Source organism: Geotrypetes seraphini, chromosome 18 (assembly GCF_902459505.1).
Source record: "Geotrypetes seraphini chromosome 18, aGeoSer1.1, whole genome shotgun sequence".
In the NCBI taxonomy this organism is placed as follows: domain Eukaryota; kingdom Metazoa; phylum Chordata; class Amphibia; order Gymnophiona; family Dermophiidae; genus Geotrypetes; species Geotrypetes seraphini.
In genome coordinates this window covers 1,230,501-1,252,761 of record NC_047101.1, presented here as the reverse complement: position 1 = coordinate 1,252,761, position 22,261 = coordinate 1,230,501, and the positions used below count along the sequence as shown (strand labels likewise).

The window sequence follows — 22,261 nt, the reverse complement described above, 5'->3', positions numbered from 1 at the left end:
TTTTATACTTTAATAAAATAAGTTCAATATAAAATCATAACTATTCAAGGCTTGTGCGAATGGGATCAGATGGTTTGTGGGGACTGGGCGGGGATGGCGACTGAGCTTTTCCCCACGTCATTCTCTGGCCACCACCAGGCTTCATAGGAAAATGGTGCCAGCAGGGTGGTACAATGTGTTGGAGTTCCACCACACATTATTTATCACTGAGACCAAAATGTTCCACTTTATTCTCATCAGAGTATGAAACATTTATCAAAGGAGAAGTGAACATCTGATGTCTTTTCTTCATAAGAACATAAGAATAGCCATACTAGGTCAGACCAATGGTCCATTACGCCCAGTATCCTGTTTCTATAGTGGCCAGTCCAGGTCAGAACTACCTGGCAGAAATCCAAAGAGTAGCAATATTCAATGCTACCCAATCCCAGGGCAAGCAGTGGTTTCCCCCATGTCTGTCTCAATAACAGACTATAGACTTTTCCTCCAGGAACTTGTCCATACCCTTTAGAAACCCCAATACACTAACCACTATTGAGTGCTCCCTAGTTGTTATACTTTTTGAAAGAGTGAAAAATGGATTCACTTGTACTTGCTCTACATAACTCAGGATTTTGTAGACCTCAGTCATATCCCCCTCTGTCACTTGTGAGAAAAATATTCATAAGAACCTAAGAATAGCCTTACTGGGTCAGACCAAAGTTCCATCCAGCCCAGTAGGCCATTCTCACGGTGGCCAATCCAAGTCCCTAGTACCTGGTCAAAACCCAAGGAGTAGCAAGTAGCAACATTCCATGCTACCGATCCAGGGCAAGCAGTGGCTTCCCCTATATCTTTCTCAATAGCAGACTATGGACTTTTCCTCCAGGAAATTGTCCAAACCCTTCTTAAAAACCAACTATGCTATCCGCTCTTATCACAACCTCTGGCAATGTGATTTACAAGTTGTAACTTTATTAAGTGAAAAATGTACTTTGACCTTAATCTGGTAGTTCTCAAAGAGGTTGTGGGGAGGCCCAGCCAGGTCAGAAATACACTCCCTCATGTCTGTTCATTGCAGAGATCCTGGGCACTGCTGCTGCTGGTTCAATGGTAATGCGCTGGAATAATGGGTGGAATTTGGCTTTCAGTTCTAAGTGCTGATCTTCTCTCATGTACAGTTACTCCTCTATCAGCCAGAAGGGCAATCTCTGGTGCTGGACAGGCTGGGAGTGGAGTCTGCTTCAATTTCCGATAGGATCTTGTCTAAAGTGCATCGGTAGCATGGGATAGTGCTACTATTTGGGGTTTTGCCAGGCCTAGTGACTTGTATTGGCCATGATGAAGATGGGCTACTGGGCTTGATGGACCTTTGGTCTGACCCAGTAAAGCTATTCTTATGTTCTTATATTTTGCACATGTGCAGCCCATCCTTGGCCCTGCTCTCTGAGTAGTCAATTTGAGCTTTGTTCACCCGTTGCCCGCCAGAAGGTTAGACTTGATATTTCAAATGATGCTTCACACTCATGGGAACAATACATAATTTCTGATACAGAGACCAAGGTTGGGGCATATGCCCAGACTATAAGGAACACAGGAGGATGGGCAAGTTGAGTCTTTAGCCATTCTCCCACTTTTGGGCAGGCTTGAGACTCCAGTAGGGTGGTACAGGAGCCCCACCACCCACCCAGCATCTCCCTGCCTCCAGGAGATACAACATCTCATAACCTCACTCTCCAACCACCTCCATTCATTGCTGATCTGGCAGTGAGCAGTGACTCACACCGGCTACTTGTGCCAAACCTGAGCCTTCCCTCTGACAAGTTCAAGTTTCAAGTTTATTAAGTCTTGATGAATCGCCTATAAATTTGCTAGGCGATGTACAATAAAAATAACGTGTATTAATAAATGAAACAAGTACAATATTAAAAATGACATAAAAACAAATTTGTTGTATAGACAAGAAACATACTTCCTGGTCTCACGAATCATAACTTGCATTAGAGGGAAGGCTCAGGGCTGGCACACGCAACCAGTATGAGTTGCTGCTTGTTGCTGGCCCAGCACTGAAGGATTTAAAAGATACTGGAGGGGTTGGGGAGGAATTTAAGAGATGCCAGATTGCCAGAAGTCTTCAACTGGTGGGGCTTGGGGATCCCCACCAGCTACAAATTAACTATACTGCTGCTGGATGGGCCTGTGCCCACTTACTTAAGAACTGCCTCTCTCCTCTCATTTCCTGAGAGCATCTGATCTCAGGCATCTCTTTATCCATACTAAGTGGCAGACAGCCTGTCCTCTCTTTTCCCCTCCTCTGCTGTGGCTCATAGACAATCTGTCCCCTACCCTCCACCCCCTCCCTTTCTCTGGGGGGGGGGGGGTAGAGGTCTGAGTCTTTGTGGGACTGGTTCAGTGTGTGATCTGTTTATTCTGTCTTGGTGTTAGGCAGAAACCGAGGAGTGGATCCACTGCCCCTGCCTTCACCTCCGATGCTGACCTTGGTAAGCAGCAACCTCTTGAAATTGTTGGAAATATTTCAGGCTCTTATAAATGCTTGACTGCTTGTGCTATAGGTAACATTTGATCTTATTCTGGTGCTAAACTTTATGATTTCCTTAAGATACTTATATCCCGCATATCCCTAAATCTATATGGGTTACGTAAAAACATATACAATTCAGAACAAACACATAAAACAGTTCAGATCAAGCAATAAAAGCATCAAATCATAGATTAAAAACAGCTTCTTGAAAATAGTGTGAAAAAGTAAAACAGAATCAATTTGACAGACTGATACCGGAAGGGCATTCCACATCGGAGGGTCTCCCCACGCAATACCTGAGAGCAAATTGATACCTTATACAACTGTTGTAAATTGTCAAGTACTCTGGCTTTGCCTATATATGCGGTCCCAGGTCTTGCTGAATGGACTATTCTGTAGTGGCCAGTAGAATTTGAGTTACTGGTGTATTCACAATCCAAGGTTATATTGCAATTGATTGATTGGCTTACTGTGTTTTAATGCAGAAAACCAAGACAAACTGTTGCACGCAAATAATCAGAAAAGAATACCAGAAGGTCAAACCAACCATCTGTAGTTTGGAAAGGGTATCACTGTAAACATTTTATTAATGCTATAAAGACAAAAGTAAAACCGAAAGACAGCTTCATCAGATGGGGTCATATTTTTAAATTACAAGGTTACAAATATAATTGTCAATTAATTTGGCTGTATCTTCCCTGCCTCCAGCTGGAAAAGGAAATTGGAAATGCATATTTGCAGGGTGGGTAAGCACTGGGGCGGAGCATGGGCAGGAGGTGGGTGAGGCAACATCCCCGCTGCATTTAGGAACTTATGCCAGCTCGATGGGGCACCAATACCAGGTTACATTAGTTCTATAAGAGAACCTGATCCCAGTGTGCCTCAATAGAGACACCCACTTGTTGATCTGCCCCCTTATGAAAAACTTATTGGACGAAAATAGAAGGGGTCATTTATCCAGAAGGCTTATAACATAAATCCTTTAGTCAGAGAGACTTTACCTAAGTCGCAAAAATGTTACCCCTGATGCAGTCATCCAGTGAAACATGGCTGTGTTGGTCTTTGTACTAGGTACTAGGGACTTGGATTGGTCACCGTGAGAATGGCCTACTGGGCTGGATGGAACTTTGGTCTGACCCAGTAAGGCTATTCTTAGGTTCTTATGAATATTTTTGTCTGATTAAAGCTTGCTCAACGGGCTGTCTCTGGCTATTCAGAGATGCTTACCCACAAAGGTCCACCTATTGCCCCTCTGACTGCTACAGCAGGAGGCAGTTGGTGCCAGGGAAGTCCAGGGATGGGCTTAAGAGCTGCCGGCCTCAGCCATTTTCAGTGCTCAAAAGCAGTCTTAACTTTGCCCACCTAACTATGCAAATGCCAGCCCTGAACATCAGCTGGTACAGATCAGTGGTTGACCCAGATGTTCAAAGGCAGAGCCTGGACGTGGCCCAGCATTGAATATCCAAAGTGGCTTTCAAACTGCTGAGTGCCACAGGCTGAATGGGGGGGGGGGGGGGGGTTGTCGCTGTTTTACTTTTGCCATTATACCATGAATAAGGTTTATGGTGTCACCATTTTGTGACTTAAGACATACTGTTGCTTTAACATTTGACTCTATTTTTTACCATATTTTATGAAAGCAAAGGTTAAAATAAAAAATATACCGTATTTTTCAGATCATAAGACGCACCCACCTATAGAGGAGGAAAAGAATTTTTCTTCTTGGTTTTTCCTCCATTACACGTAGGTGTGTCTGGTGCTGGGAAGCCTGCAGCCGCCCAAATCCCCAAGCTGCCTACAGCCCCCCCAGTCCTTTTTTTAGTGGTGGTGGTCCAGCGCGGTCTCCTGAACGGCTGCCTGTATCTTAGAAGAGTGATGCACAACACAGGAGCGCGACCTTTGCGCTTCCTGCCTGGTCCTGCGCCGCTCTGTGATTGGCTGCAGTCATTACGTCTTATGGTCCAAAAAGTACAGTAAATACAGAAACTTATTAAAACTTAACAGACACATTAACACAATGAGGAAAATACAAGAACAGAAAAGTTGCCCTGCTGGGTCAGATCAAGAGTTCATCTAGCCCCAAATCCTGTTCCAATAGCGGCTAGTCCAGGTCATAAGTACCTGGCAGAATCCCAAAATTAGCATGACTCCCTGCTACCAACTCCAGGGATAAATAGTGGTTTTCTCAAGTTTACCTGAATAACAGGTTATAGACTTTTCCTCCAGGAATTTGTCTAAATCTTGTTTAAACTTAGATGCACCAACTGCTTTTACCACAAAGTGACTTGAATAAGGAAGTGAGATCCCAGTACAAATACAGTAGAATCTCAGTTATCCAGCACCCATGGGAATTGGTGGATGCTGGATAACTTTTTCGGGTTGATTGAAGGTGCTGTGTTAGAAACCTTGTCTAACACAGATCTCAGTTTCCCCTCTTCTTCCCGTCCCCCTCCCTCCCTTAAGCCCCAAAGCAGCAGAAACAGGTGGCGGTCCTGAGCCGGGAACCCCCTCGCTCCCTTCCTTATCCAAAGTGGCAGCCAGTCAGCAGGAAGCAGCACTCAAAGCAGGCTGCTCGCAGCCAGCCCCGGCAGGGCCTTTCCTCTGACGCTTTGGAAGAAAGGCCTTGCCGGGGCTGGCCGCAAGCAGCCTGTTTTGAGCACTGCTTCCTGAAGAGTAAGGAAGTGAGGGAGGGAGCGAGGAGGCTCACGGCTCAGGACCGCTTTGGGGCTTGGAGGGAGGAAGGAAGGCTTTGCAGCTCGGGACTGCTGTTGCTGATGTTTCAGGTGACTTTTTTTTTCCCACCAGCAATTTTTTTGCTGGTTAACCGAGTACCAGTTAATTGAGATTCTACTGTAATCCCACTCCATGGCTATCCCGGGAATAGATCCATCTAGCACTGGAAAAGCTGGGCAAACGGAATGGACCCACTGGCCCATCATGTTCTGTGCGACTCTGCAACTTTTCTGCTGTCCAGAAAATAGTTTTACTTGGGTTTTTTTTTAATAAGCTACATTAGTTTATGAAATGACAATCATTTCCATTTTACTAGCCCCTTTTAAGTACTGGAGCAACAAACTCCATCCCAGGTTTTAGACTTGCAGAGTCCCAGTGACAGGGGAAAAGGTGGGACACCTGAATGCCTACCACAGTCACCTTTGCTTTCTGATTTCCAGACTCTTTAGCATCAAGGCCTACCTCGTCTGGGCCAGCAAGTCGACCACCGTGGGTCATTGATCCTGCCTTTGCTGAGCGCTACGCACCTGATAAAAGCAGCACTGTACTAACAAAGCACAGCCAGCCAGCCACCTTGACCCCGATGCAGAATCGCAGCTCCATCATGCAGGCAGCTCAGCAGACGCCTGAAGAGGGCAGCAGGACGCCAGTCTGCCATCAGTGTAACAGGATCATCCGGTGAGCTAGGCTCCTGGGCATTGACAGATTTCATCGACGTCTCTGCAATATATACTGGTTTATTATGCAACAAAGAATATATTTTACTTATGTGACAGATTAAATGTGGAGGTGGGACAGGAAGGGGCAAATTCTGTAAAGGCCGTCTAACTTTAGGTGTCCATCGACTTAGGTATCCACTTAATGAGCCCAATTAACGATTTTAACAAGCATTGATTGGAACTTAGATGTCCAAACACTGGACGCCATTCTACAAATAAACGTGGACATCCATCAGAAAAAGTCACTTCTAACAGGATAGGCATGGACGTAGCTTTGCAAAAGATGTCCATTTACAGAATCGCAAACCACTGAGCATGCTAACATGTCTACCTAACACCTAAAATGTAGACGTTGCAAAACCAGGTCTACTTCTGAGCGTGAGCTGGGTGCTGGGTGAACATGACTTAGGTGTCAGTTAGGAGTGCTGAAGGCATCCACATATAGGTGAACAGGACTCCAGGGTGATATTAAGGTCAAAATATGTGTAATAATGCATTACTTAAGCAAAGCACATGAAAATATATATATATTGCATTCTAAATCTCATTTCCAAAAAATTAAGAAAAGAAAGAGACATACTACTCACGTGCTTCAGAGCAAGTGGACGTGTCTGATGCACAATCTTGATGTCATCAATATGCGCGTAGATGGCAGAATGCAACTAAAAAATAATAGGACCAGCTAAGTGGTTAAAGGCACTTCTTCCATCTTCTATAGGTCATGAGTTCAAATCCCTGCTCCCCTCCCCTAATACCTTAACAGCTTCTTTTTGGTCATTTACATTTGCACTCTGCTCTTTCCAGGGTCCAGAGGGAAACTTGGTTTTATCTTGAGATGGTTATGATCTCCTCACATGGCAGGAACCCCTACCTCAAAGGAAGTGCCTGTTGCTTAAGAGTTAAAGGCACTGCTTCCATCTTCCAAAGTTTTGGGGTTCAAATCCCAGGACAAATTCCTCTAGTTTTAGTGGCATTCTGCCATCTAGATGAATATTGATGATGTCACAATGACACGTCCACTTGCTGTGAAGCAAAGCCATTGTGAGTAGTGTATCTTTTTCTTTTGAAAATGAGGTTTAGTATGCAATATACCGTATATATTTTTTCATGTGCTTTGCTTGAGTGATGCATTATTAAACATATTTTGCCCTTAATATCAACCTGGAGTCCTCACAGAATTTAAACTTCACACCTGAAATGTTTCCTCCATTAAATAAAATTTATTATCTTCCAATCTCTTCAAAGGAAAAAAAAGATTTTGAAGCCACTATAACAAACTCAGGCTCAAATGGATCTAGGTAATATATCAGAGATATTGGAATCACCGACGGTGCGAATTGAGGAGAGGGCAACTCTGCTTGCCTCATTTGTTTTTCAACAAGATTTAAACGCAATAATGAAAATGTACTTTAGGAATGCACAGACTCCTTTCATGGGCCAATGGATTTGGATTTACCCTGATGTTAACAAAGAAACCCAAGAGAGGCAAGAAGTGAAGGATCTGGGAGCAACTTTTCAGCTAGCGTACCCATGTAAATGCCTCATTAAATATTACATTACATTAGGGATTTCTATTCCGCCTGTGCCTTGCGGTTCTAGGCGGATTACAATAAAGATGAATCTGGACATTTCCAGTAGATTTACATTACAGGAGAAGAGTAGATTACAAGTAACTGTGAAGAGTTATAATACATTCAACATCGCAGCAGATATAACATAGCCTCGGATTACAATAAGGAAGATATCTGGGCATTTCCAGTAGAATTACATTACAGGAGAAGTGTTAATTACAGGTAATAGTGAAGAATTACAGTACATTCAATATCACAGGAGATGTTACATAGCAACTGAGTCAATTTATAACTGGTGGAGAATAAGAATTACAATATATTCTAGATTACAAAAGATGTTACATGAGATGAGTCAGGTTTCTTCGGATGGAGAGTAGCATCATATGCCTATAAGTGGAAGTGTATTTATTGTTTTGATGATTGCATGATGTTGGTTAATTAATGTTGATGATATGGACAGTGGGGGTATTTAGTTTGGGTTGGATAAAGAGATTCTATTCCCAAGGAATTGGTTGGGAACTCATTAGATGGCGGTTTATATTGATGGGAGATATTTTTTGAACAGTAGTGTTTTTATTTCTTTTCGGAACTCTTTTATGTCTGTAATTTCGATCAGTAATTTTGAGATATCGGAGTCAATATTAGCTGCCTGTGTCCCTAGTAGGTTGTCATAAAGTTTCTTACGTCGGGTACCATTGAGAGGAGGGTAGGTGAAAATGTTCTGTGTTCTCCTTCTTCTGGATAAGAGATAGTAGTGAAAGCGGTTGTTTAGGTAGCTGGGTGCCGCGCCGTGGGTTACTTTGAATAGGAGACAGTAGAGTTTGAATTGTATTCTTGCTTTTATTGGTAGCCAGTGAGATTCTAAGTATGCATTGGTAATGTGGTCGTATTTGCTGAGTGAGTATATGAGTCTGAGGGCTGTGTTCTGGACGGTCTGTAGTTTTTTTATTGTGTTGATTGGGCAAGGTAGGTAAAGGCTGTTGCAGTAGTCTACCATACTTTGTACGAGGGATTGGACAATATGTTGGTTTGAAGTGCACTTTCTTTGGTCCAGACCATTTGCGGACATTTCTGGACTTAAAGAAGATCACCAAGGGTTGACTTGGTCCTTCCCGTTAATGGCCATGTTACAAATGATTTTCCTGTTTAGTCTAAGTCCTTTTTGTTTGGGGCCACTTCCCTGTAGAATTTTCACTGGGGTCTAAGAAGAAGTTATTGATGTCTAATTTGTAAAAATGTATTTCCTTATATTTTTGTTTCCTTTCGTTTTACCTAAAGAAGCGTTTTTGCTTGCTTTGTATTTCAAAATATAATAAATAAATAAAAAAAAAAAAAGAAAAGGATTAAAAGATAAATAAATATAATAGTGATGCCAGTATTTCACGTCATACAATTTTAATAAAAAAATAGCATAAAATCAACATTCTAATGATGTCATAACACTAAAACTCGATAATATTATAGATGTTATGAAGATGTCTATGTGACGTATAAAAGGCGAATCTGTAAAGGACGTCTAACGATTCTCTATAGTATGTCTATGCTTTATAGATTCACGCTCAGCATTTCCCCACTGGACGTCTACATGATGCCTACCTTTCAGACGTCCTTTACAGAATTTGTCCCGAAGTGTTTATAGAAAGGAAACTCTCTCCTAGGCAGAAGTGGCAAACTACAGGCTGAAGGCCAGTGCCAGCCCTTAGGGACCGCTTGTGTGTTTGGTTTTCCACTCCTGCTGGCTTGTGGAATGATGCTGTAGTGCCTACTCATGTGTGAAAAACCGAAATAGGGGGAAGTGGTCTGCAGCTTTCTCTGTCCTGTCCAAGGTAATCCCAGTAACAAACCCTCCCTCTGCTCTTTGTACAGAGGTCGCTACCTGTTGGCACTGGGACATTATTACCACCCAGAGGACTTTATCTGCTGCCAATGTCGGAGAGTTCTGGATGAGGGAGGATTTTTCGAGGAGCAGGGCTCCATCTACTGTCCTAAGTGCCATGACCTCAGATATGCACCCAGCTGTGCCAAGTGCAAGAAGAAGATCGCTGGGGTGAGTTTGTTGGGGGGGGGGGTCTTTCTCTACTTTCTGATGAAGGAAGATAGTCTGATAGCAATTGAAGGATTCAGATTCAGCCATGTTTTCCTGTGCAGTCCGCAGGACTGGATTATGGCACAGGCAAATTGGGCACATGTATGGACTCAAATATTTACAGAGGCATCTCAGATGGTTAAGACTGCCAACTGTTCGGATTTTATTTAGGACTGGATAGATTTTTCTGTTCATGTCTGTAAGCTGAAAAGATGACTATTTTGCAGAGTTTAGACCCTTTTCTTGCATAACCTGTTTCCAGTGTCAATAGCAGCAGAGACTGTGGGTAGGATCCAGCCAATGGCAAGGCAGCTCTAGTCACAGGAAGGAAGGGGGTGAGTCAGGGGCAAGTGGAATGCTGTGCGAGTGAGATGGCAGGACTGAACTTTGCTCAGGGCACTGGGCTGACCTTGGAGCATCCCAGTGAAACCAGCAGGAAAGGGGCTGAAGAAGAGAGATAATGGGTAGAATTGGCCGCTGGCTAAATGAGGTCGCAATGTGTCTAGAAGAGGGACTGTGCATGAGTGCAGTGTCTGTGTCTTCATGTGGTGTGGACAGTGTGGTATAGTTTTCCTTTGGCAAACTTGTTCTGGATCACGTACATACTAAGTGGAGAGAATTTTTCAGTTAAGAATATAAGATCTGCTATACTGGGACAGGCCGAAGGTCCTGTTTCCAACAGTGGCCAACCCAGGTCCCAGATTAGCTAGTTAGTTACTTGGGCAAATTCCTTTCAAAATAGCCCTACCATTGCCTCTACTGGCCTACTAGCCACTCAAGCAGCAAAAATAGATAACCGAATCTCCAACCTATTGATAACAACCCCAGACTACAAGATGTTCAGAAAGGAAATAGAAATCCCTTAACGAATGCCCCCTTCCTACCTTCCCCTCCCTTAACCATGATCCTGTGTACCCCTCTCCTGGAAACGACCTTTGATCTAACTTGTAACCCTTCTTCCATAACTCTTTTGTAATCCGCTTTGAACTGAAAGGTAATGGCGGAATAGAAATATGTAATGTAATGTAATGTACTCTGTCTACATCCTTTCAGCGGCACCAAGGAAAGAGAAATATATATATATATATTTTGTTTGTTTGTTTAAATGTCTTTATTGAATTTCATAAAATACAATAATTCATCACAACAGTTTAATAACATTTAAGCCCTCCCCCCAACAAAATTGTAAAAGTAGATGAATTGCAAATACAGAGCATTCATCGCGGTTTAGTAAATGCAATAAGTTTAAGGTTTTTTTTAAGTTTAAGTTTTTAAGTTTTTTTTTTAAGTTTTAAGTTTTTAAGTTTTATTAGGATTTTATATACCGCCTATCAAGGTTATCTAAGCGGTTTTTACAATCAGGTACTCAAGCATTTTCTCTATCTGTCCCGGTGGGCTCACAATCTAGCTAACGTAATAAGACAGGAGAACGCATAATGACAATTTCATAAGACGGCTCTATACAGAATCCAAAGATTTCTTGTACCTTTGCAAAGACTTCATCCCAAAACAAAAGAGAAATATTTTTGCTTCTTTCATGTCAAGACTTTTGACACTTATAACTTCCTGAATCTACATCTCAGACAAATCACCCTCAACACCCCTAAATCTCACTCTTTGAGCCGTTCTATCCAAACGCAATGGAGAATGCAAATGACTGCTTCAGCTTTCTTGGTTCGCAGTCACTGCCCTAAGCACAAGACTAGAGCTTCCTGGGCTCATTCACAGTCTGCCACTGCTGCCAGCACTCAGAGCTGGGCCCCACATCTGCTGGGGTGGGGTTGATAAAGTAAATGGGGATCCGTGGTAGGGGCCCACACGTTTCAATGATCATGGGCCAGCCCTGTAGGTGCGTATTTGATTACTTTGTGCACATTGGGTTGAATGGAGTGACTGCATGTGGCTATATGGAGGGTGGGGGTGAGAACAGATTGGTTTTGTGGGGCAGGGTAGATTGAGGAGGGTAACTTGATGTATTGTCTCTGTATTTACATTACATTACTGATTTCTATTCCGCCTCAACCTTGCAGTTCTGGGCGGATTACAAAAGAGACTTCTGGACATTTCCAGGATGATTACAAAGAGACTTCTGGACTTTTCCAGAAGAGTTACAAGAAGAAGAACATTTCCAGAGGAGTTACAAGAAGAATGGTTTAGGGAATGGGACACGGCAAGGAGGATTGGGATATTCCAGTGGATATACAATTCGGGATGCTGTACAGATAGGATATAGTGCAGTTTCAGTATATACCGGTATGCAGTTAGGGAAGCAGTTGACAAGCTTGGGCTTTGAGGGGAAGGGTAACTGGTGAAGAAGGGAGGATGGGGGAGTCACACTGAGGGGAATCCAGGTTGGAGTTATGACATCTGTATAAATTTTCAGGAAATCATGCACGCCCTAAAGACGACTTGGCATGCAGAGTGCTTCATATGTGTGGCCTGTAAAACTGCCATCCGGAACCGAGCCTTCTACATGGAGGAAGGGCAGCCATACTGCGAGCGAGGTAACTTGCAAATTTAGGGGACAGGGCTGAGGGGGGTCTAGGGATCTGGTAGGCGAATTGTCATAGCTGAATGGAATTGCATAAGCCCCTCCCCGCCATTCTTAGCAACATAGACTCTCTCTCCTGGGGGTTCATCTGGATCTGTTGCAAAGGGAGAGATGCAGATAGTAAGCACAGGCTGCAAAGCATGGTTAATAAGCAGGATACTCGTAAAAAGGGTTTCTGCCATGGTAGAAGTCAGCCCTCAGCATGTGCGCTGACATCTACCATGGGGCACAATTCTAGAAACCTATTGCCAAGCTTGAGGTGGCATCAATAAAGTCCCTCTGGCACCCTTCCCCCACCCCGATATGACTGGCACCAGCACTTCCCTCACTGGACACCTCTCCCTCTCACTCCCCTTGTCCTGACTTAATCCATTCTGTCTAATGGGGACCCCCTAACCCCTTGTCCAGCTCCCCAAAGACCCATACATTAAATGAGGCAGACTTGTTTTTGCCTTCTGCACCCTCCTCTTCAAAATGGTGCCCAGCCCTGCACAATGCTTCCTGGACGCACTTGGCAAGTTCAGTCTGCCATATAAAGAAACATTTCCTCTGTATAGCACTGGATCTGCCCATTTTGAACATGATGGTGCAGGAGGCAGAAGCAAGTGAGCATTCCCCCTGCTCCATTTAAGGTAGAGGTCTGGGGGATTTCCACTAGACGTCTGGGGGGCTTTTTTCTTTTAAATCAAGTTGGGCAGGAGGTGAGAGGGAGAACAAGGTGTCAGGAGAGAGGGATTTCATCATGTCACTCAATGCTCTCTTTTCCAGGTTATTGAGTGAAATAAAATGCTCCCTCTACAGATCTCTGGCCTAACCCCACCATTTACCTCTTTCTATTGGGAAACCTGATCAATTAATCCTAAGGCCTCCTCTGTTAACCAGTTCCTAATCCACAGTAAGGCATCTCCTCCTATCGGAAAGTTTTTTTTAAATTTGATTTGATCGCTTTTCCTGGTTTACTAAGTGATGTATAATTTAAATAAAATGACATTTCGATATAAAATATAGTCAGAAAGAGAACACAAAAACACAGACTGGTACAAGAGGAGATGAGGGGAAGAAATACAATCTTTTACAGAAAAAGTAACATTTAAGGTAAAAAAAATGGTACGGAAGGGATTAGATCAGTGGCTCTAACTCAAACCCTTTGCAGAGCCACATTCTGGATTTGTCGGTACTTGGAGGGCCTCAGAAAAAATAGTTAATGTCTTATTAAAGAAATGACAATTTTGCATGAGGTAAAACTCTTTCCTTTTGGCTAAGTCTTAATCATAATATTGTCATTTATAGCTAAAGAAACGGTTTTAGTTTACTTTTGTGATTATGAGTTTGAGACCACTGGAATAGATGCATATAAGCCTGAGGGGAGTTATAAAGTAGAAGCATCCTTGAATAGAAAGCATTTCAGATTACTTTTGAAGCGGTCTAGGTTCTTTTCTTCCCTTGGTAGGGCGTTCCAAAGTCTTGGTGCGGTAACGGTGCTGAAAAAAAAAAAATCTTTTAGTTCACAAGTTTTATTCATACATTCTGAGTGAATTCTAATGAATTAGTTAGATATAACTTCACTTTGCTAAATGCACACTAACTTGTTCCCACTACTTCTCATTTCTGCACTGCTACTAGACATTCACAGTACAGGCAGTAGTTTTGTGCAACCTTCATTTTACCATCAAGCTCAGCAGTTTGTAGTTACATAGGTCACCCCAGAGTCCTGTTTTAAAACTGGGTATCCTCAAGTCTTCAGGTTTGAATTAGCAGTAGCAGATCTTCACTTTCTTCTCTGACTTCCTTTAAAACAGGTCCTGGTGATTTGTTATTATTAATTTTGTTTAGCATCTCTTTTGGATTCATATAGTTCAGTGGTCTCAAACTCGCGGCCCGCGGTCTGTACTAGTGCTGCCCGCTCTTTCCAGCGTCCTCTGGCTTCCCCCCTGGCCTTCAGCTCTTACCTTCAGATAATTACTGCAGCATGCAGAGAGGATTGCCAGTGCTGTAGCAATCCTTGCAGGCTGCCATCATCCTCAGCATCACGTTCCCTCTGCCGCGATCCTGCCCCTGACGTCAGAGGAGGGGCAGGACCGCGGCAGAGGGAATGTGCTGCGGAGGCCGATGGCAGCCTGCAAGGAATGTGACAGCACCGGCGATCCTCTCTACAGGCATGGTAATTAGTTGAAACTAATACCAGGAGGCCAGGGGAGAAGCTGGAGGACGCTTCAAAGAAGGGGGGAACATGCAGGCCTTTGGGGAGGGAAGATTTATAAATTATAAAGAGTTTTACCTCATGCAAAATTTTCATTTCTATAATAAGACATTAACTTTTTTTTCTGCGGCCCTCCATGTACCTACAAATCCAAATGTGGCCCTGCAAAGGGTTTGAGTTTGAGACCACTGATATAGATTCATTTGGGCTCCTCTGCATCATCACCTACAAGAGGTTCTAGCATCGGTATCTACCCACTAGACTCTAAAATATATGGCCCATTTAGAAAGCATTTTTCCCATACTCACAAAATATGAGAGAAGCTTTAGTGACAAGTGCATATGATTTGCTGACTATCTTGGCTAAGATTAGGGTGATAGACATGTGTCCACTCAGAGGGACTCAGAACATCCTTTATTTTACAGATTATGAGAAGATGTTTGGGACAAAATGTCGAGGCTGCGACTTTAAGATAGATGCTGGGGACCGGTTTTTGGAGGCATTGGGATATAGCTGGCATGACACTTGTTTTGTCTGTGCGGTAAGAAGCATCATTCCAATCTTCCTACTACTACTATTTATAATTTCTATAGTGCTGAAAGGCATATGCAGCGCGGTACAATTGACATTCATAGACGGTCCCTGCTCAGAAGAGCTTACAACCTAATTTACTGCTCTTATCTTTCCCCTGTAGTGGAAAGGTGCCAAGCAAGGGCATACAGTATGCATTGTGCCTGTACACAGAAGTAGGCAGTCTTATGGCTTCAGCTTTAAGCTAAGTGAGTCCTCTGTGCAGCGCAGTGTTTTCTGGCTCCATCATATGTGTGGCTGTCTCTGTGTTTTCTCTTTAGATTTGCCAGACTAACCTGGAAGGAAAGACTTTCTATTCCAAGAAGGAGAAACCTCTCTGCAAGAGCCACGCTTTCTCCCATGTGTGAATCTGGACCCACAGAGACAGCTGTTCTCACTGGCACAAGAAGCGTTGATTTTCCTGCAAGTAAAGCAACTTGAAAAGGAGTTTTGGTTTTACCTTGTTTTGTATCTGTTTTATTGTTTTTATGGTGCTTTATTTCCTTATAATGGTTCAGCAACGTTTCTTTAGAAAAGTTCTGTTTCCATGATAGGATAAATTTTTTGCTTAGATCACATGAAGGTTCATGGAATGAATACTGACCAGGATGTAAGGGTGGGCTTTATACCTTAGGACAGAAAAATTTGGTTTAATTTCTTCCAAACCTTTGACCAAATAAAGAAGCTGAGGCTTCCTCTACAGGTCAGCTTTGCAACAGGCTGCTGCCCCTTCATGGCGGTACATCTCCCATGGTGTGAAGATGGTCAGCCCATCCAGCTTTCTACCTCCCTGTCATATCATCTGTCCTAGTGACATAGCCAGACAACCAATCTTGGGAAGGCCTCTATCCCAGCCCATGCAGTCTCTCTCTAACCCCCCCCCCCCAGCCTATGCAGCGTGTCTCTTTCCCTCCCAGCCTGTGCAGCCTCTCTCTTCCTCTTCAGGCCTATATGTTGCCAGCAGCTGATCCGGAAGCCTTCCCTCTGATGCAAAATGCAAATGCATCAGAGGGAAGGCTTCCGAGTAAGCTGCTGGATGTATGGGTTGGAGTTCAAGTTTATTTAATCTTTGATATACTGTTTTACCAAAAGCATACCTAAACGGTTTACAATTATTAAGTATTATTAAAAATAAAATAAAAAGTTAAAAAATAGAGGGGGAGACAAAACATGTAGACTTACTGGTACCAAAAGGAATAATTGGGAAATGGTGAGAGATTAAATATAATGAGAAAATAAAATCGTGGAAGAGAGGGAGGAGCTTAGCACACTAGGCTAGGGTAGGGGTTGCTTCAAAAGAAACGTTTCAATTCAGTAATGCATAGAATCTAGGCCCACTCACGAGTAGTCCCCTGGTTTGTACCATCCTATCTACTGGCAGAGCTGCGTCTTAGCTTCTCCTAGCTCAGCACCTTGAAATTTCTACAAGCCCCCTCCCCCACTGCAGTGACTATAAGATAGATAGAAGGCCACAGAGTGCCTATAGGCCCACTGAAACACACACACATGCAGAGCAATAGAAAGGAAGGGTCCCTGTTTCTGGCATTTTACAATCTACTTATAGACACACAGGAAGGAGACATTGAAGTAAGGCCTTGGGGAAGTAGGTTGAAAGCGTAACACAGTGGTGTATTTGGAGAGGTGGGATGTGGTGGAGATGTTGAATATCTCTGTGACATGGATGCGCAGGAGGGGGGGGGGGTTAAGGTGGATGTGCCTGAACAGCCTGTCGGTGGAAATGGAAGAGACAATCTAAATATCTCAGTTAATGAAAGCACGGGACAAGCAGGTAGATGGTCTTTACCTGTCTTTTTGGTATTGTGAAAAAGTAGGAAATAGATGCAGGTATTGTGTTCAGGTAGGGCTAGTCTTTGACCAGAGGGCCACCGCGTGGGCACGATGGACCACTGGTCAGACCCAGCAGTGGCAATTCTTATGTTTTGCATTTGGAGTTGAGAACCTGCTGTCAGAACTATCCTGTGGTTTATTTAGGGAATGAGATTTCAGTGAGTGTTTAGAGGAAGCTCCCTGGGATCCAGGCATGACTGAGAAATCTGGGTCTTGTGCAAATTTTCATTCAAATACTGCAGTATCTTCCCATCCCCGGAGAGTTTACAATCATAAGTTTCTACCTGAGACGTTGGAGGATTAAGTGAGTTGCCAAAGATCAGAAGAAGTTGTGGTGGGATTTGAATTGGACTCTCCTGGTTCTGAGCATTAGACTTCTCTTCTAACCCCAATTTATTAGAGTTTGAGGATGTGTCCTGGGATCCTTGTATGGCTGACTAATATGAGTTTTGTGCAGATAAGTTGCTTGAGCAGACCCAGGAGTGAAGTGGCAGAGAAATGGTTTAAAAAAGAGCACCATCACTGTCCACCTTTTCTTCATGTCTCCAATTGACTTTGCAGATGCTACTTACGAAAGGCATTATTCTCAATGTCGGAGCCCTTAAAGAAATGGAGATACTCCAAGGCTGCAGGCTGGTGGAGCTGGACCATCAAGAAGTCATTCTCTGGAGCTTTTGGTTGAAAGGGGTTGGGGGTTTTGTGCACAGTAATTACTTTCCACATGGTTGCTTGAAATTGTAGTGCAAGAACCCCACTTTGGAAATTAGTCCAGAACAATTAGTGATAGTGGGAGGCTGAAAATGCTGTCAGCTGTGTTGCTTCTTTCCTTCCTCTGCTCCAAACACAGGAGGATGGCATCACCTCCCAAAGCAGCCTGTGTGCTCCTAGGGGAGGGGGAGGATATTGCTGACTGTTGCTTGCTTCTTGTGCCCCCCCCAACACACATTCCCCAGCACCACTCTTGAGAGGACAGCAGCTAATGGAAAGCTGAAGCTACACAAATACTTCCTGGGATCTGGCACACAAAGTGCTCTTTTGCTTCGTTCTCTCTTCCTGTCAGAATTAACAATTCCAGCAGTGTCCAGGACCTGCAGTATTAAAATGAAAACAAAGGTCACCAAAATCAGGGAGTGCAGGGGGAGCACACTGACTCAGTTGCTATCTTGGTGGGGGTGCCAGCTCCTCTCTCCCCCCAACACCACAATCCTCTTTAAAATACTACTATAGCCTGCTGCTTGCGCTGGCCTGACTCCCTCTGAAATCACTTCCGAGTCGTGGGGCCAGGAAGTGACATCAGAGGGAAAGTCAATGCCAGCACGCGCAGGAGAAGCTGCTCGGGAAGATTTAAAGAGGTACGGGGGAGTGGGGAAGGGAGGATATGAGTGGGGGGTTGGCATAGAAGGTGTGTGTGGGGGGGGGAGGGGCTGACAGCTTCTCAGGCCAACAATCCCCCTCCTCAAGAAAACCAACGATGTGGTAAATGCTTGAAGTGCCTGTATGTAAAGCCGCTTTGAGTCCCAATCCCTTTCCCTCATTCCACCAATGCTTCAGAGCCAACCTCACCAATGATGTCACAATGTCCTGTACTTGGCTCACTTCTGATATTGTATTGGAGGAGAGTGTGGTGCGGTGGTTACTGCTTCAGCCTCAGCCCTGAGGTTGTGGGTTCAAACCCACGCTGTTCCTTGTGACCCTGGGCAAGTCACTGGGACAGACAGGGAAAATGCTTGAAGAACCTGTATGTAAACCACTCTGAGTGTGGTTGTAAAAGTAGAAAAAGACAGTATACAAATCCCTTTCCCTTAAATTGTGTTTTGTTTTTTTCATGTTATCATTTGCTTGTCACTTCTGCCCTAATAAAACACTATGTTTTGCACCTTGAAACTCTCTGCTGTTTTTATGGGTAAAATATAGAGGGCAAAGAAGGCAGATGTTGATTTGGAATACGTCTTGAATTAACTTTGACTTAAAATGGTTTGGATCCAAGATATTGAACCTTCTTCAGAGTCAATATACAAATTATATCTTACATAGATTACTCTCTCTCATTCCCTTCAAATCGCTACTTTGAAACCCTAACCAAAAGACCCAGTTTGTCCCCCCCCCCTCCTCCAAACTGCTGTGGATCTATACCTAAGGTTTTATTGGGGAGAAATCTGCAGCCCTCTCACCCACTCAGGCTGGGGTCAACACATCTGCAAAAGAAGCTCCAGAAAGCGTCTATAAAACATCTGTCCTGCAAGGTGACGGGATAATCGCGCGCCAGACGCCAGCGTGCCGACAATTCGGCGCAAGATAGAAGCGTGCGGGGGAAAAAGTAATTTTTTAAAGAGCTCCGACTGGGGGTTTGGGGTGGCAACCCCCCCACTTTATTGGTTAGTTTCCAACCCCCCAAACCTCCCTCCAACAGCAGCGCGAACACTAACCAATAAAGTGGGGGGGTTGCCACCCCAAACCCCCCGTCAGACCTCTTTACAAATTACTTTTTTCCCCGCGCGCTTCTGTCTTGCGCCCAATTGTCAGCGCTGGCGTCTTGCGCGCCACTGTCTATGAACCGTCCTGCAAAGCTTCCGGGAAGAAGCAAAAGTCTCTCCTTTGTAATTACTTAATTATATGTGGTGAGATCAAACTAAAAGATTAAAAAAGGTAATGTTTCTGAGAACTCCTCTGGAAATTGTGTCCAGTTCTAGAGGTCACATCTTCAGAAAGATACAATGTTGCTTCCTTGGCCAATCTTTTACATTTATGCTGATGACATCACAATACCGATACCAGTCATTTCTTTTACCACTAAAATAAAAAATCAGATTACTTTTATCCTACATCAGATTGAACAATGGACCCTTGAATTTAAATGGAAATTAAACACTGAAAAAAACAGTTTCTTTTTGGCTAGTCCCAACGATAAAATTACAGATAAAACTCTGTTTAAGAGGACCAGAATATCCAATAGCCTCGTCTCTTAAAATTTTAGGAGTCATTCTCGACCGCCATTTAACCCTGGGAGAGCATACTGACATGCTTGTAAAGAAATGTTTCTTTGCATTATGGAAGTTCTGTTCCATCAAAAAATACTTTGACCCTACTTTTTTCAGATTGCTAGTTCAAGCATTAATTTTATCTATTCTTGACTATTGCAATAGAATCTATTTGGGAGCTTATAAAACTGTCTTAGAAAGTTTAAGGCTAATCCAAAATACAGCGGTCCATTTAACTTTCAGATTAAAAAAACAGGAACATGTCAGCCCTTCCTACCGTCAACTGCACTGGTTGCCAATGGAAGCAAGAATACTTTTCAAATTTGCTTGTATTTGCTATGTTATTTGGATTAGCTCCGCTCTATCTCCTCTCTCATTTTGATTGGTACCGTTCAACTAGGCCTACTCAGCGTACTGGTTTATTTACTTTTCCTAATCCCAAAAATTGCCATTATAAAAAATATTTTGATCGATCTTTGGCTTATCAAGCAGGTAAAGTTAGACGACCTGATTCAACAATCTGCATCTTATTGCACCTTTAGAAAATTGGTTCAAAAAATGTGTTACTTGATTGATGACTATGTCCTAGTTTCTTATTATATTTTTCACTATTGAAATATTGCATTACTTTTCTGTGTGTTTTGTATTATCACTGGAATGTCCAGTCCTCTTATTCTGTGAACCGCCTAGAACTTTTTGGGTGTTGGCGGCATAGAAGAATAAAGTTGTTGTTGTTATTATTATTATATACTCCATGGTGTGAAACTTAGACCTAAACCTGCAGATTCTAGGAAGGAAGAAAGGAAAGAGGCAGTTAAATATTCCATTGTCTAATTCAATACAGGTGGCACCTTTTTTGTGAAGTTTGAAGCAGTGCCCTGTAAAGTGCCCCACTACTCTGTTGCCATGTCTGGGTACTTGCTGACCCCGCCCACATCCAGAAGGTCTTGTTCTAGGCGTTTTTGTCTTGGAGGAATTTTTGGACAAAAATGGGGTATATAGATAGACGATTTAGCGGTCTGGACGATCAAACGGCTGAATGTAGAAGTAGATAATTCTTGGCTTAGGGAGGACATGTATAGGTTCATTAGGGTGGGGGATGGGGGAGCCTTGAGGGACACCACTGGGGTTGCTCCACGTCTGAGAGTAGGTTTGTTCGCTGATGACTTGAAAGGATATGTTTTTTAGGAAGCCTTTGAACCAGTTAAGCACGTGGCCCGAGAGTCTATGGCGTCAAGACGGCCGAATAGGATGTCGTGGTCCACCAGGTCAAAGGTGCTGCGGAGGTCGAATTGGAATATTACTGCATGTTTCCCTGAACTGAGTAAGGGTGAGATGTGATCAATGACGGAGGCTAAGGCTGTTTCAGTGCTGTAGTGTGAGCAGAATCCTGATTGGCATTCGTGAAGTGTTGGGAATTTTTCCAGATAGTTTGTGAGGGCAGCGTTGATCAGGCCTTCCATAAATTTGGTGAAGAAGGGGATGTTGGCTACAGGTGTGTAGTTGGAAGTTGTGGATAATGGGGTCTTTGCGGTTCTTTACAATGGGTGTGATAAGGATGTGGTTGGGTTATGCGGTATAGAAATGATATGTTATGCAGGTGCACCTGGGCATTCCTGTGGGCATTGTCAGTGCACAGTTGTGTATGTTTCATGTGTAGATCACCTGAAAATATTCACAGCTTCTTTTGGAGCAGATGAGAATTTTTACGCTACTTAGGCATCTCTGATCCCATTTGTCCTGTTAAGAAAATTACCCCAGAGGATCCACAGACATTATTTTCTACATATTGGTACATTTGAACCTGCAGATTTTCTATGCAAATCACAAATATTTCTCTTTGCATGTTGTTAATTGGTTCAGCAACTTATCTATATTTAGCACTACTTTTTCATGAGGTGTAAAAGCAGAAAATGTTTTCATTCACACTTACTGCTTCCCCCTTCCTACTCAGTCCTAAGTTAATTACAAGAATGGCAGACAATGGGACCCCATTATCTGGCTGACACCTCTCTTTTTTTATGTACCTTTTATCTACTTGTCAGTCCCTAAAATGCTACACAAAACATCCCGGCAGAGCTCTTTGCTTTGAGAGCTGGGGTTTAGGTCTCAAAATGCCGTCCTCCCTTACAACATGGATCGGCCTCTGGGATCTCCTAGGCACTTGACTGTAGTCTGGTGCTGCAGAAATGAGAGGTCGAAGAATAACTTGGGTTTCTGCTGAATGAGGTCCATCTTGAGGTACTTCCCTAGGAGCCCCTATCACCATTAATGGCAATCCATTACAAATGGTTAATTCAGTAAAAATTCTGGGTGTCATTCTTGACCACAAACTTACTTATCACAAACATATTAATTAGTTTGGTGGTCAAGTCTTGTCATTAGAAACTTCGTATGATTCGGTCAGTGTCAAAATTCTTAGAACTAAAATCAATAAACATATTAGTTTTTATCATATACTAACTCTGTAAATTTTGGTTTTCT

The 22,261-nt window shown here is 43.3% G+C and overlaps 1 protein-coding gene across 10 annotated transcripts in view; it reads left to right on the top strand.

The window, feature by feature from the left end:
- PDLIM7 (PDZ and LIM domain 7) overlaps positions 1-18,185 on the top strand; it is a 52,954-nt gene extending 34,769 nt beyond the window's left edge. For 8 of the 10 annotated variants that reach the window (XM_033927020.1, XM_033927023.1, XM_033927026.1 and 5 more), the window contains 6 exons: positions 2,425-2,480; positions 5,695-5,932; positions 9,411-9,591; positions 12,014-12,134; positions 14,807-14,922; positions 15,233-16,174. In XM_033927020.1, coding sequence (XP_033782911.1) covers positions 2,425-2,480; positions 5,695-5,932; positions 9,411-9,591; positions 12,014-12,134; positions 14,807-14,922; positions 15,233-15,319 — 799 coding nt within the window. In that variant the 3' untranslated portion in view covers positions 15,320-16,174. Of the gene's footprint in view, positions 1-2,424; positions 2,481-5,694; positions 5,933-9,410; positions 9,592-12,013; positions 12,135-14,806; positions 14,923-15,232; positions 16,175-17,360 lie in introns of those variants that run through there. The other 2 variants (XR_004537477.1, XR_004537476.1) reach the window with 2 other exon arrangements.
- Positions 18,186-22,261: the final 4,076 nt, after the last annotated feature.